Source organism: Jaculus jaculus, chromosome 4, assembly GCF_020740685.1.
Source record: "Jaculus jaculus isolate mJacJac1 chromosome 4, mJacJac1.mat.Y.cur, whole genome shotgun sequence".
NCBI lineage: Eukaryota > Metazoa > Chordata > Mammalia > Rodentia > Dipodidae > Jaculus > Jaculus jaculus.
Window position 1 is genome coordinate 64,051,151 of NC_059105.1, and position 12,958 is coordinate 64,064,108.

General features: G+C 39.4%; 1 protein-coding gene across 2 annotated transcripts in view; it reads left to right on the plus strand.

Moving 5' to 3' along the window:
* Atf2 (activating transcription factor 2) overlaps window positions 1–12,958 on the plus strand; it is an 88,945-nt gene that overhangs the window by 21,794 nt on the left and 54,193 nt on the right. The window contains exons 3-5 of one of the 2 annotated variants that reach the window (XM_045147573.1): window positions 2,217–2,385; window positions 4,389–4,463; window positions 11,121–11,190. In XM_045147573.1, the coding sequence (XP_045003508.1) occupies window positions 4,432–4,463; window positions 11,121–11,190 (102 nt within the window). In that variant the 5' untranslated portion in view covers window positions 2,217–2,385; window positions 4,389–4,431. The remainder of the gene's footprint in view (window positions 1–2,216; window positions 2,386–4,388; window positions 4,464–11,120; window positions 11,191–12,958) is intronic. The other variant, XM_045147572.1, reaches the window with a different exon arrangement.

A 12,958-nucleotide genomic window follows, 5' to 3' on the forward strand; every position in this document is an offset into this window, starting at 1 on the left:
CCCCCCCTCCAATAAAGAAAAGTTTTTAAAAACTAGATGTATGTGTCACTGTGTGTCTGGCTTACGTGGAACCTGGAGAGTCAAACCTGAGTCCTTAGGCTTTGCAGGCAAACGCCTTAACCACTAAACCATCTCTCCAGCCCACTATTGTTATTTGGATTCACTAATTATCCCTTTTGGGCCACTTGCTAGGCCGAAACTATTTCGGACACATAATATTCAAGGCCTGTCTTGTACTTTTTTCGCCCCAGCCCTGAAGCCTGCCAGTTCTTCAAGGAGCCCAAGTTCCTTTTGGTAGAAAATGGTATTTACCCAACAAGACTTGTGCTGCTATATGTGTGTTATTATGGTAGTAGTTTCCCCAGGCATCCTAAGTGTATTCACATAGAAGTATGGCTATATATGAAAATTTTTAATATTTAAATAAATATATAAAATGCTTCTTATTTATTTATTTGTAAGCAGAGACAGAGAGAGTATGGGTGCCCCAGGGCCTCTAGCCACTGCAAACAAACTCCAGGTGCATGTGCCCCTTTGTATATCTGGCTTTTACATGAGTACTGGGGAATTGAACCTGGGTAGGGTAGTTAGGCTTTGCAGCCAAGCACCTTAACTGCTGAGCCATCTCTCTAGCCTCTCCTGATTCTTCTTTTAGCACTCCTTTATGTTCCTTGCTGTCATGACCTAGTGCGATTGAAGTTCCCCTTTTCTTCATCCTGTTGGTAGAAAGGAAGGAAATAGAGACTGAGGGGGAGAGACAGTGGTGCACTCATTCAGGAGCTTTTCTGGAACAATTAGATAGGTACCAGAGTCATCAAGGTTAAAGCCTGGGTTCCAGCATTCCCAACAATCTGGACTTCTACCATCCTTCCCTAGTATGCCAACTAAAGAGCCAAATAATTATGAAAAGCAGAGAAAGGAGATTTATTCAACTTGGCTACACTGGGAAGAGAAACAAAGTGCTCCATGGCCCCCTATTGCAGACCATTTGTAGAAAGGTGGGCTTGAGGTTTAGATTTAAACCAAGAGCATTAGGTATGCAAAATTAAGCAGTCCTGATCAAGGTATGTTCCTGCCCATCATATTGTCTCAGCTCAGAGTGTCCTACGAGGACACTTGTCAGACTATGGACTATGTCAAACTCTTCCTAGGAGGGAAGTTCCTTCTCCAACTGACACACTAGGTTTCAGCCTTTCCCTTCTTGCAGCATGGCTTTCCTGGGGAAATTTTAACTCTTTGGGGCATATTCAGTAGTCTGATAGCCAAAGGGAAGGGCACAGGTGTCTCTAGAATATCTTCTGTCTTGCCAGGGCGGTTACACTACGTCTATACTCATAAGTCTTTGGTTTAGGGTGGTTTGTTTGTTTTAAGACAGTCTCTCTGTTTCTCTGCCTGACCTCAAGCAATCGTGTATCAGCCTCCCAAGTATCTAGGAGTATAAGCATGTGTCACTATATAACTTCCTTAAATTTTTACCAAATTAATTGAAATTGTACTATTGTGTTCCTCTTTCTTCTGCTAAACAAGTTTCCTCAAACACAGGGGAGCAACTGCTTACTTTTCATCTTTGTGTCAATCAATAGTTAATGTTTAAGTATTTCTTCTTAAAACATTTTCTTTTCTAGGCCGGGCGTGGTGGCGCACGCCTTTAATCCCAGCACTCGGGAGGCAGAGGTAGGAGGATCGCCATGAGTTCAAGGCCATCCTGAGACTACAGAGTTAATTCCAGGTCAGCCTGGACCAGAGTGAGACCCTACTTCGAAAAAAAAAAAAAAATTCTTATATTTATTTATTCAAGAAAGTGAGGGAGAAAGAGGCAGATAGAGAGAGAGAGAATAATGGGTGTGCCAGGGCCTTCGGCCGCCATAAACATGCCAGATGTATGTGCCCCCTTGTGCATCTGGCTTACATGGCTCCTGGGGACTCGACCTGGGTTCTTTGGCTTTGCAAGCCAAGCAAGCACCTTAAGTGACAAGCCATCTCTCTTGCCCTTAAATATTTCTTATCATTAACTGAATGGGGCCTTGCCTTCCTTGAGTTAACATGCTAGAGCTGTCAGAACTGTGGTAACATAGATTTCTTTCAGATTGCTTTGTGTTTTCTTTCTCCTGACAAGCAACATTGTAAAGTTGCTTGCAGACAGAACAGGAACCTTACCCAGCTATTTTTGCCTGGGACAAGGGAAGAAATTTTCTTCTTTCTGTCTCCTCAACCAGGTTGGCCTTTACTCCAGGACTCAAAACTAACGCTAGTTATGCATTTCTGGACAGTAATTATTGAGCAAGATGAACCACAATTGAAACCACAATTTTCTTCATGTACCACGCACTCACTTGGATAAAAATACTGTTTGCCATGTCTAGATGGAGTTCCTATGAGTATAAGGTGAGGAATTGGTAGAGTTAAAATTGGGCCACTTTGGGGCTGGAGAGATGGCTTAGCAGTAAGGTACTTGGCTTCAAAGCCAAAGGACTATTGTTCAATTCCCCAGGACCCATGTATGCCAGATGCACAAGGTGGCACATGCATCTGGAGTTCATTTGCAGTGGCTAGAAGCCCTGGTATGCCCATTCTCTCTATCTCTCTCTCTCCTTCCCTCCCACCCTCCCTCAAATAAATAAGTAAAAATAAAATATATTTTTTTAAAGGGCCACTTAACCTGACTAGTGTCAATACATTGTACTTGTATTCAGACTACTATTAAATAAGCGAGTCATAAATTTAGGGGAAAGGGAGCTACTTATATAGATCCAATTGTTTTGGGAGACAAATTTTGATGAGTGGTTATAAGAACTTGATCACAATTTATTTTTTTGTTTTGTTTTTCGAGGTAGGGTCTCACTTGCTATCCCAGACTGACTTGGAATTTGCTATGTAGACTCAGGACGGCCTTGAACTCATGGTGATTCATCTACCTCTGCCTTCCGAGTGTTGGGATTAAAGGTGTGCATCACCATGCCTTGATCACAATTTTAATAGTTTTTTTTTAAATTTATTATTAATTTATTTATTTAAAGAGAGGGAGAGGACGGGCGCATCAGGGCCTCCAGCCATTGCAAACGAGTCTAGACGTGTGTACCCCCTTATGCACTTGGCTAACGTGGGCCCTAGGGAATCCAACCTGGATTTTTTTAAATTAAAAACTTTCTGAGGGACAGCTTAGTGGTTAAGGCACTTGCCTACGAAGGCAAAGGACCCGGTTCAAGGCTCTACTCCCCAAGACCTACATAAGCCAGATGCACAAGGGGACGTGCATGCGTCTGGAATTCATTTGCAGTAGCTGGAGGCCCTGGTGTGCCCATTTTCTCTCTCTATCTGCCTCTTTCTTTCTGTCACTCTCAAATAAATAAATAAATAAATAAAAATAAAAAAAACCTGTATAGAAATTTTGAAATGCTAAGTCTTGTAAAAATGTGTGTGTGTTTTGTTTTGTAGTGAGGTCTCCCTATGTAGCCTAGGCTGATCTTAAACTCAGCCTCTCTCAGGCAGGGATTTTAGGCATGTGCTACCATGCCTGGTTTCTATCTTATTTTTCTCATCAAACTTGAGAAGTTAGAGTTTGTACTATTTTAGTGGCTGCTGGTCAACTTTAGCCCTTGTGATTGAATTAAATACTACTTTTCTTAACCCATTGGTAGAGTTGGCATATTTTTTTAAGTATTTTGTTTATTTGACAGAGATGTGGGGGGGGAATGGGCGCACCAGGGCCTCCAGCCACTACAAACGAACTCCAGATGCATGCACCACCTTGTGCGTCTGGCTAACCTAAGTCCTGGGGAATTGACCTTGGGTCCTTTGGCTCAACTGCTAAGCCATCCCTCCAGCCCTAGAGTTGGCATATTAATACTACTATGGTTAATGCATTTATCTGGGTGACTTTTATATTTCAGAAGAAGTACTCTACCACTGTAAGGGTGCTTAATAGTAACTGACTGCTGGGCATGGTGGCACATGCCTTTAATCCCAGCACTTGGGAGGCAGAGGTAGGTGGATTGCTGTGAGTTTGAGGCCACTTAGTGAATTCCAGGTTAGCCTGGAGTAGAGTGAGACCCTACCTCAAAAAAACAAAAAAAAAAAAGTAACTGTTAGGATAATAGTAGTATTTAAAGTAATTTTAGTTCACTCGTTTTCTTTTTCTTTCTTTTTTTTTTTTTTTTTTGTTTTTTGTTTTTTGAGGGAAGATCTCACTCTAGCCCAGGCTTACCTGAAACTCATTATGTTGTCTCAAGGTGGCCTCGAATTCACGGTGATCCTCCTACCTCTCCCTCCCAAGTGCTGGGATTAAAGGTGTGAGCCACCACACCCAGATGAGTTCATTTATTTCCTAATGTGTTTCAAGAAATATTTTAGTGCTGTTTTTAATAGTGTGAAACCATTTTGTTTTTCAGTATCCTTGTCATGGAAAGGAGGATGTGATAAGTTGTTCAACTTATGAAATTCAAGTTACATGTGAATTCTGCCAGGTATGTACACAATACAATTCTATTTTCAGCCATATTTTAGGTTATAAAATTTTTCACAGATTTGATGAGATAATATTTCATTGTTTCTTTCTGAGTTTGTATTTAGTCATTTATTTATTTGCAAGCAGAAATTGACTATGGGCACACCAGGACCTCTAGCCACTACAAACTAACTCCAGATGCATGTGCCACTTACCACATCAGGCTTTAAATGGGTACTTGGGAATTGAACACAGGATGTTAGACTTTGTAGGCAAGTGCCTTAACAGCTGAGTAATCTCTCCAGCCCTGTGTTTTCATAAACAGGAATTTTTAGTGTGTTTAGCTAATATTCATTGTTTTTAAATTATCAAGTTAAGAACATCAAAGTAGTATGGTGTGATGGCATGTAGTGTAATCCTAGCACACAGGAGTCAAAGACAGGAAAACTACTTCAAGGCCAGCTTGGGCTACATAACAATAGTATCTCAAGATCTCATTATGACAAGTGTGGTTTTGATTTCTTCTAGAATGAGTTCTAGATAATAATCATGTCATGAGGTGTTCTAAGGAAAAGTATTCAAATAGCAAATAACTGGCCACCAAGATGTCATATTCTGGGTATTCCTCTGCAGACATTTCATGGAAGCATATAGATTCTGAAAATCTTACAAGAAAGGTATACTGCCAGGTGTGGTATCAGCTGTTAGTCCCAGCACTCTGGAGGCCAAGATAGGAGAATTGTCGTGAGTTCAAGGCCAGCCTGAAGATTGCATAGTGAATTCCAGGTCAGCCAGGACTAGAGCAAGGCCCTGCCTCAGAAAACCAAAAAAAAAACAAAACAAAAAAACAGGCATTTTCCAGAATTTTTTGGCCACATACATCTTCTTTCATAATTATGTTATAGAATTATTTTTTTGTTTATTTTATTTATTTAGTTGAGAGCAAGGGAGAGATTGAGAGAGAGAGAATGGGCACGCTAGGGCTTCCAGCCACTGCAAACAATCTCCAGATGCGTGTTCCCCCTTATGCATCTGGCTTACGTGGGTCCTGGGAAATCGAGCCTTGAACCAGGGTCCTTAGGCTTCACAGGCAAGCACTTAACCACTAAGCCATCTCTCCAGCCCTTTTATAGAATTAATTGAATCAAATGCAACTGCAATATGTATGTAATGTATAGAAAGAAAGCAAAATCTTAATAACCGTTTTGAAGACGTGAATCTTGCTTTGTAGCATAGGCTGAATGAACTCACGGTCCTCCTACCTCAATCTCCCAAAGTACTAGAATTATAAGATTGCATTAAACTATAAAAAGATGGAGTAAACAACTGGGAACTTGAAATGGACTTTTATTTATTTATTTATTTTTGGCTCTTACGTTGTTTCTGCCACTTCTTCCAGGGCACAAGCATGCAATATTGCACATGCACACAAGGGGGCACACACATCTGGAGTTCATCTGCAGCAGGCAGTCCTGGTTCACCTATTCTCTCTCTCGCTGTCTGTGTCTCCCTCTTTCTCTCAAAAATAAGAAATTTTAAAAATACTTAAAATATTCAGATTCAGTAGGTCAGGAGGTTGAACAGAGTCCAGTAGGTTGATTTATTTCTATTTCAGTTTTTGTAATATTTTTATTTATTTATTTGAGAGCGAGAGAAAGAAAGAAAATGGTGCACTGATGCCTCCAGCCACTGCAAACAAACTCTAAATGCATGCGTCACCGTGTACATCTTGCTTGCATGCATACCATGGAATCGAACCTGGGTCCTTAGGCTTTGTAGGCAAGCACCTTAACTGCTAAGCCATCTCTCCAGCCCTCATTTCTTTTTCTTGATTCAGATAGGAGATTTTGATTGGCCTGTTCCATCACATTGACTGGATTCCCTAAGGACTAATGTTTGCAGGACAGGCAAGTGAGGTGAGGAAAAGACCAGGAGACCCTAGTCTTATGCCATTTCCATAGTACTGTTAGAGAAGGTTATTATAGGGCTGGAGAGATGGCTTAGCTATTAAGACACATGCTTGTGATGTGTAAGGACCCATGTTCAATTCTCCAGGTCCCACATAAGCCAGATGCACATGGTGGCGCATGTGTCTAGAGATCTTTTGCAGAAGCTAGAGGCCCTGGCGCACCCATCCTCCCTGCTGTCTCTTTCTGTCTATTAGACAAATAAAATTACAGAAAGAAAAGAAAAATGTTATTATAAACCTACCCAGATTCAAGGGTATGGAACGTGAACTTGCCCTCTTTGTGTAGGGAATTACCAAGTACTTGTAGTCATGTTCAACAGTTGTCAGAAGGGTAAATTTGTTAGATGAATCCTTTTACCCTATTGAAATTATATTCTATAATTGAGTTTTTTTGCTGTTTGAAGCCATAATTATTTAAGTAGTACTTATTCAGTCTGTCAGATTTTGCGTAACTATAATCTTTATTACTAAAGAGAAAGTATTTTCAGTACTGGGGGGGAAATAAAGATGGTTATATCCCATCCTCATTTGGGGATTTCTAGATTATAAAAATCAAGTGAGGGGTAGAGGGAATGGCTTAGCGGGTAAGGTGTTTGCCTGCAAAGCCAAGGGACCCAGGTTTGATTCCCTAGGACCCACAATAACCAGATGTACAAGGGGCCACACACATCTGGAGTTCGTTTGCAGTGGCTAGAGGCCCTGGCGCATCCATTTTCTCGCTTTCTCGCACCCATCCTCCTTCCCTCCCCTCTCCCTCTTTTTTTTCTGTCAAATAAATAAATAAAAATAAAATATAAAAAAATCAAGTGACATTATTATATGCTTTAGAGTTTCTTGTGTAGAGCATAATAATAAGTACTACAGATTTAATAAAAAGTATTGTTTATTGAGACTCTTATATAGCTAATTATTCTGAGACAAGGCATTTATCATGGTGTAAAGTTATACAGATAAATTCTTATTTAGAAAGCAGAGAAACATAACTTATAATAACCCATCAAGACCAGTATCACCTCTTTTTGTTTATTTTTAATCTACCTGCAAGATTTTCTTTTTTTTATTATTTTTTAAAAAAATTTTTTTCTCAATTTTTAACATTTTCCATGATTATAAAAAGTATCCCATGATAATACCCTCCCTCTCCCCAAGATTTTATTATCTTTGATTTTTAAAAAAATATTTATTTGTGTGTGTTATTCCACATGTGTGGAGGCCAGAGGACAACTCCAGGTTGTCTGTTCCACCTTCTTTGAGGCAGGGTCTCTTGCTGCTGCAAAAGAACTCCAAGACTGCAAATTACACTGGCCCTAAAACTTTGGATTGTCTTGGTTCTACTTTCTGTTGTTGTAGGCATGTTGAGATCACAGTTTGTGTGCATCTGGCTTGATGTGGATTTTGGGAGATTGAACTCTGGCAGTCAGGCTTTCTAAGCAAGTGCCTTTAACCACTGAGCCCTCTCCCCAGCCCCAAGATCTTGATTTGTCATTTATTCTGCTTGTTAATTTCTGAACTTCTGGAATCTGTAGTTGGTTGCTTTTGTTAGTTTAAAAAAAAATAAAAAAAAAAAACAAACTAATGGCCAGAGAGATTACTCAGAGGTTAAGGTGCTTGCTTCTAAAATGTAACTTCTTGGGGTTTAATTCCCCAGCTCCCATATAAAGCCAGATGCACAAAGTGTCACATGCATCTGGACTTTGTTCACAGCAGCTAGAAGCCCTGGTGTACTCATTCTGTCTACCCTTCCCCATACCCCCCCCCCGCAAATAAGTAAAAATATATGTCTTTTAATTTCATGTCCTTGGCAAGAGAGATGACTTAGCAATTAAGACACTTGACTGCAAAGCCTAACAACCCATGTTCCATTCTCTAGGTCTCATGTAAGCCAGATACACAAGGTGGCTCACACATCTGGAGTTTGATTACAGTGGCTATAGGCTCTGGCATGCCAATTTTCTCTCTGGCTCTCTCACCAAAAAAAAAATAAATAAATAAAAAAGACCTGTCTGTTGGGCTTGCCTCAAAAAAAAAAAAAAAAAAAAACAAACAACTCAGCTCTTGAGCTGGAGAAATAATTTAGCAGTTAAGGCACTTGCCTGCAAAGCGAAAGGACCTGGGTTCAATTCCCCAGGACCCTTGTAAGCCAGGTGCATAAGGTGGCACATGTGTCTGAAATTCATTTGCAGTAGCCAGAGGCCCTTGGGTGCTCATTCTAGTTCCCCCCGCACCACCCCACATCCATTCTCTCTCTTTCTCAAATAAACGAATAAGTATATATGTTTTTAAAACTTTAAACATCACCTCTTATTGCTTTAAGTATTTTCATATATGTGTATATATACATATATACACACATATTTTATCTTTATTTGACAGAGAAAGAGGGCGTTAGATAGAATGGGTGTGCCAGGGCCTCTAGCCACTGCAAACAAACTCCAGATGCTTGTACCCCCTTGTGCATCTAGCTAACATGGGTCTTGGGGAATTGAACCTGAGTCCTTTGACTTTGCAGGCAAATGCCTTAACCACTAAGCCATCCCTCTGGCCCTGTTTGTTCTTTTTTAGGTAGAGTTTCTCTTCAGCCCAAGCTGACCTGGAATTCATTATGTAGTCTCAGGGTGGCCTCAAACTCACAGTAATCCAGCTACCCATGCCTCCCAGTGCTGGGATTAAAGGTGTGTGCATCACCACACCCAGTTTTTTTTTTTTTTTTTAATTCCTTTATTTGCAAGCAGAGAGAAAGAGAAGTAGAAGAGAGACAGACAAAGAGACAATGGGCATGCCAGGGCGTCTAGTCACTGCGAACGAACTCCAGACACATGTGCCATCATGTGCATCTGGCTTACGTGGGACCTGGAATATTGAACCTGGGTCCTTAAGCTTTGCAGGCAAATGCCTTAACCGCCCCCCCCCCTTTTTTTTTGGTTTATTTTTTAATTTTCTGTTTGTGTTTTGTTTTGTTCAAGACAATCTCTCACTCATAGGCTAGGAAGGCCTGCAACTCACTATGTAGTCCAGGCTAGCCTTGAAGGTCAGGAACCTTCCTGCCTCCTAATGCTGGCTGGCCTCTGCTACTTGTTGTGTTATTTTGGGGGTTTTCAAGGTAGGGTCTCTCTCTAGTCCAGGCTGACCTGGAATTCACTACATAGTCTCAGGGTGGACCTCAAACTCACAGTGATCCTACCTCTTCCTCCCGAGTGCTGGGATTAAAGGTAAGCGCCACCACTGCTGGCTCTCTGCTACCTTTTAACATTCTTTTATTTTATAACCATTATTCCCATCATGTAATTTGTACTTTTCATTATTGCCTTACAGTTTTTAAGTATTACATTCTGGATTGGGTTTTTATTTTTTTTTATTTTGTTTTTATTTTTTGTTTTGCAATTTAGTTTGTTTTTTTTTTAACCTCTGCCTTCCAAGTGCTGGGATTAAAGGCGTGTACCACCACACGCGGCAAGGTGTTTTATGTGGTACACATAAGTGTTTTGGTTTGGAAAGTCTTTAAATTAGGTATGCATTCCAGCTCCGCCACTGAACTCTTATATGAGAGTCCTCAGTCCTGATGACATCTGAGTTTGACACCTCTGATATAGGTGTGTCTGTAATTAGAAAAAGTCTCTGAAGCCAGGCGTGGTGGCGCATGCCTTTAATCCCAGCACTCAGGAGGCAGAGATGGGTGGATCATTGTGAGTTCGAGGCCGCCCTGAGAATACAGAGTGAATTCCATGTCAGCCTGTGCTAGAGTGAGACCCTACCTTGAAAAACTAAAAAAAAAAAAAAAAAAAAAAAATCTCTGAATTTCATGATTCAGTAATATTGTAATTAGCATTAAGTCATTTTGGCACATATATATTTTAGACTAACAAGAATGTAACTGAATTTGAAAAATTACTTCAAAATATCTTTTTTTTTAATTTTTATTAACATTTTCCATGATTATAAAATATATCCCATGGTAATTCCCTCCCTCCCCACCCCCACACTTTCCCATTTGAAATTCCATTCTCCATCATATTACCTCCCCATTACATTCATTGTAATTACATATGTACAATATCAACCTATTAAGTATCCTCCTCCCTTCCTTTCTCTACCCTTTATGTCTCCTTTTTAACTTACTAGCCTCTGCTACTAAGTATTTTCATTCTCACGCAGAAGCCCAGTCATCTGTAGCTAGGATCCACATATGAGAGAGAACATGTGGCGCTTGGCTTTCTGGGTCACAAGTTCTCACTTGGGACACTGTTTGTTTGTTTGTCTGTCTGTCTGTCTGTCTGTCTGTCTGTTTGTTTGTTTGTTTGTTTGTTTGTTTGTTTTGAGGTTGGGTCTCACTTTAGCCCAGGCTGACCTGGGAATTCACTATATAGTCATATCGATTCTCCTACCTCTACCTGGGATTAAAGTTGTGCACCATCACCCGGCAGAATTTTGTAAGCAAGCACCTTTTCATCCCTGAAAAGTTTTAAGAAACGATTTAAGAGTTTGTTTTCATAGCCAGGCATGGTAGCTCCTGCCTTTAATCCCAGCAGGCAGAGGTAGGAGGATTGCTGTGAATTCCAGGTCAGCCTGAGCTACCACACAAAAAACAAACAAAAAAGTTGTTTTTAAATGATGGTGTAGAAGGGATCCAATTAGACATGTTTTGCCAGTAGGTAAGAATATTTGACAAGAATTTAAAATGCTTCACCACCTGTTTGTGCTGTATTACAGGCAATACAAGGACCTGTGGAATATGAGTGATGACAAACCCTTTCTATGCACTGCCCCTGGATGTGGCCAGGTAATATATCAATTACTTTGAATCTTTTTATATGTCTCCATTTATTAGAACAACTGACAGACTGTTAACACTAAAAGAACTTTCTTTCAAAAAAAATTTTGTTTTGGTGTTTTTTTGTTTGTTTGTTTGTTTTTTTCTCCCAAGGTAGGGTCTCATTCTAGCTCAGGCTGACCTGGAATTCGCCTCATGGTGGCCTCAAACTCATGGTGATCCTCCTAACCTCTGCCTCCCAAGTGTTGGAATTAAAGGCATGTGCCACCATGCCCAGCTTTTGGTGTTTTTTTTTATTTGTTTTGTTTTTTGTTTTTGAGGTAGGGTTTCACTCTACCTCACAGGCTGACCTGAAATACACTATGTAGTCTTAGGGTGGCCTTGGACTCATGGCAATCCTCCTATCTCTGCCTCCCAAGTGCTGGGATTAGAGGTGTGCACCACCACGCCCAGCAAAAAATTTTAATAAGTTTTTAGAGTTTGGATGAAAACCTGAAAAACTTAGAAATTCTTTTCTTTAAGAATCTGAGTTCTAGAAAATGTAATCTAAATATGGGGTGGTGGGATTAAGTTTATAATGGAAAAGTGGAAATCATAGACAAAACTTCAGGATTTAAGAGTATATTTATCTTATCTATAGTCATTGAAAATCATTGGTAAAATGCTTAATTGGAAACCAAATATTAAAAATTGTTTACTTATTGAACTTATACAAAATTAACTGATACTTGCCAATAACAGCATCACTAATGTAGTAGTGTTCTTAAGTCTAACAACTTTAATACAAAGCATGTTTGTAAATAATTTCAGAAAATAGTATTTTCATTTTCAATAGACCATTAAATTACTAATCTATTGATACTGTTATGTTACTCTTAAAATAACTCCATACACTAAATAAGAAACCACTTTAATGTGTGTAATGAAATTACAAAGTGCTTCTATATAGACTATAAGTTATAACCATTAAAATACTTTATTCTCATTTTCTTCATTTGATATTTTAAGTTGATATAATTGATACACAATAAATTGATAAATTTATAGTTTAAAAATTGATATTTTTACATATGTATGTGTGTATGTTTGTAAAAGTGTCATCATAATCAAGATAGTAAGGTTCCTTGTGCCTGTTTGTATCTTCTTTCACCTTTTTAACCAGTGGTCTGCGTTCTGGCACTATAGACTTTTTTGTCCTTTACTGTGGAATCATACAGTATGTACATTTTTCTGGTTTCTTTCATACCACATAATTTAAGATTTCTTAATTTTTTTTGTCCGCTTTCTATCACTGTTAACTAAATGCCAAAGATTGGGCAGTGAGTAATTTATAAAGAAAGAGGATTTCTTTAGTTTACTACTCTAAATGTTGGGAGGTCCAAAGTTGTGGGGTCACAACTGGTAAAGAACTTGGTGGTTAAGATTCTACAGAATCTCTAGGCAGTGTTGAGCATTGCGTAGCGGAACACAGTAAGCTTGCTAATTTGGTTCTCTCTTCCTCCTCTCATAAAGCTACTAATTACGTTATGATTTTATCCAAGCCTAATTCTCTCCCAAAGACCCCACCTCTAAATACCATTAACATATTAAGTTTCCAACACATGAATTTATGGGGGCACGCCTAAGCCATAGCATCCACGTTATGTCATCCAATAGTTGATTCCTTTTCATTGAGGAGTCATATTTCATTATTTTACATTTATCTGTCTGCTGATAGCTATTTGACTTATTTCTGGATTTTAGTTATCATAAAGTTGGTGTGATGCTTGTACACAAG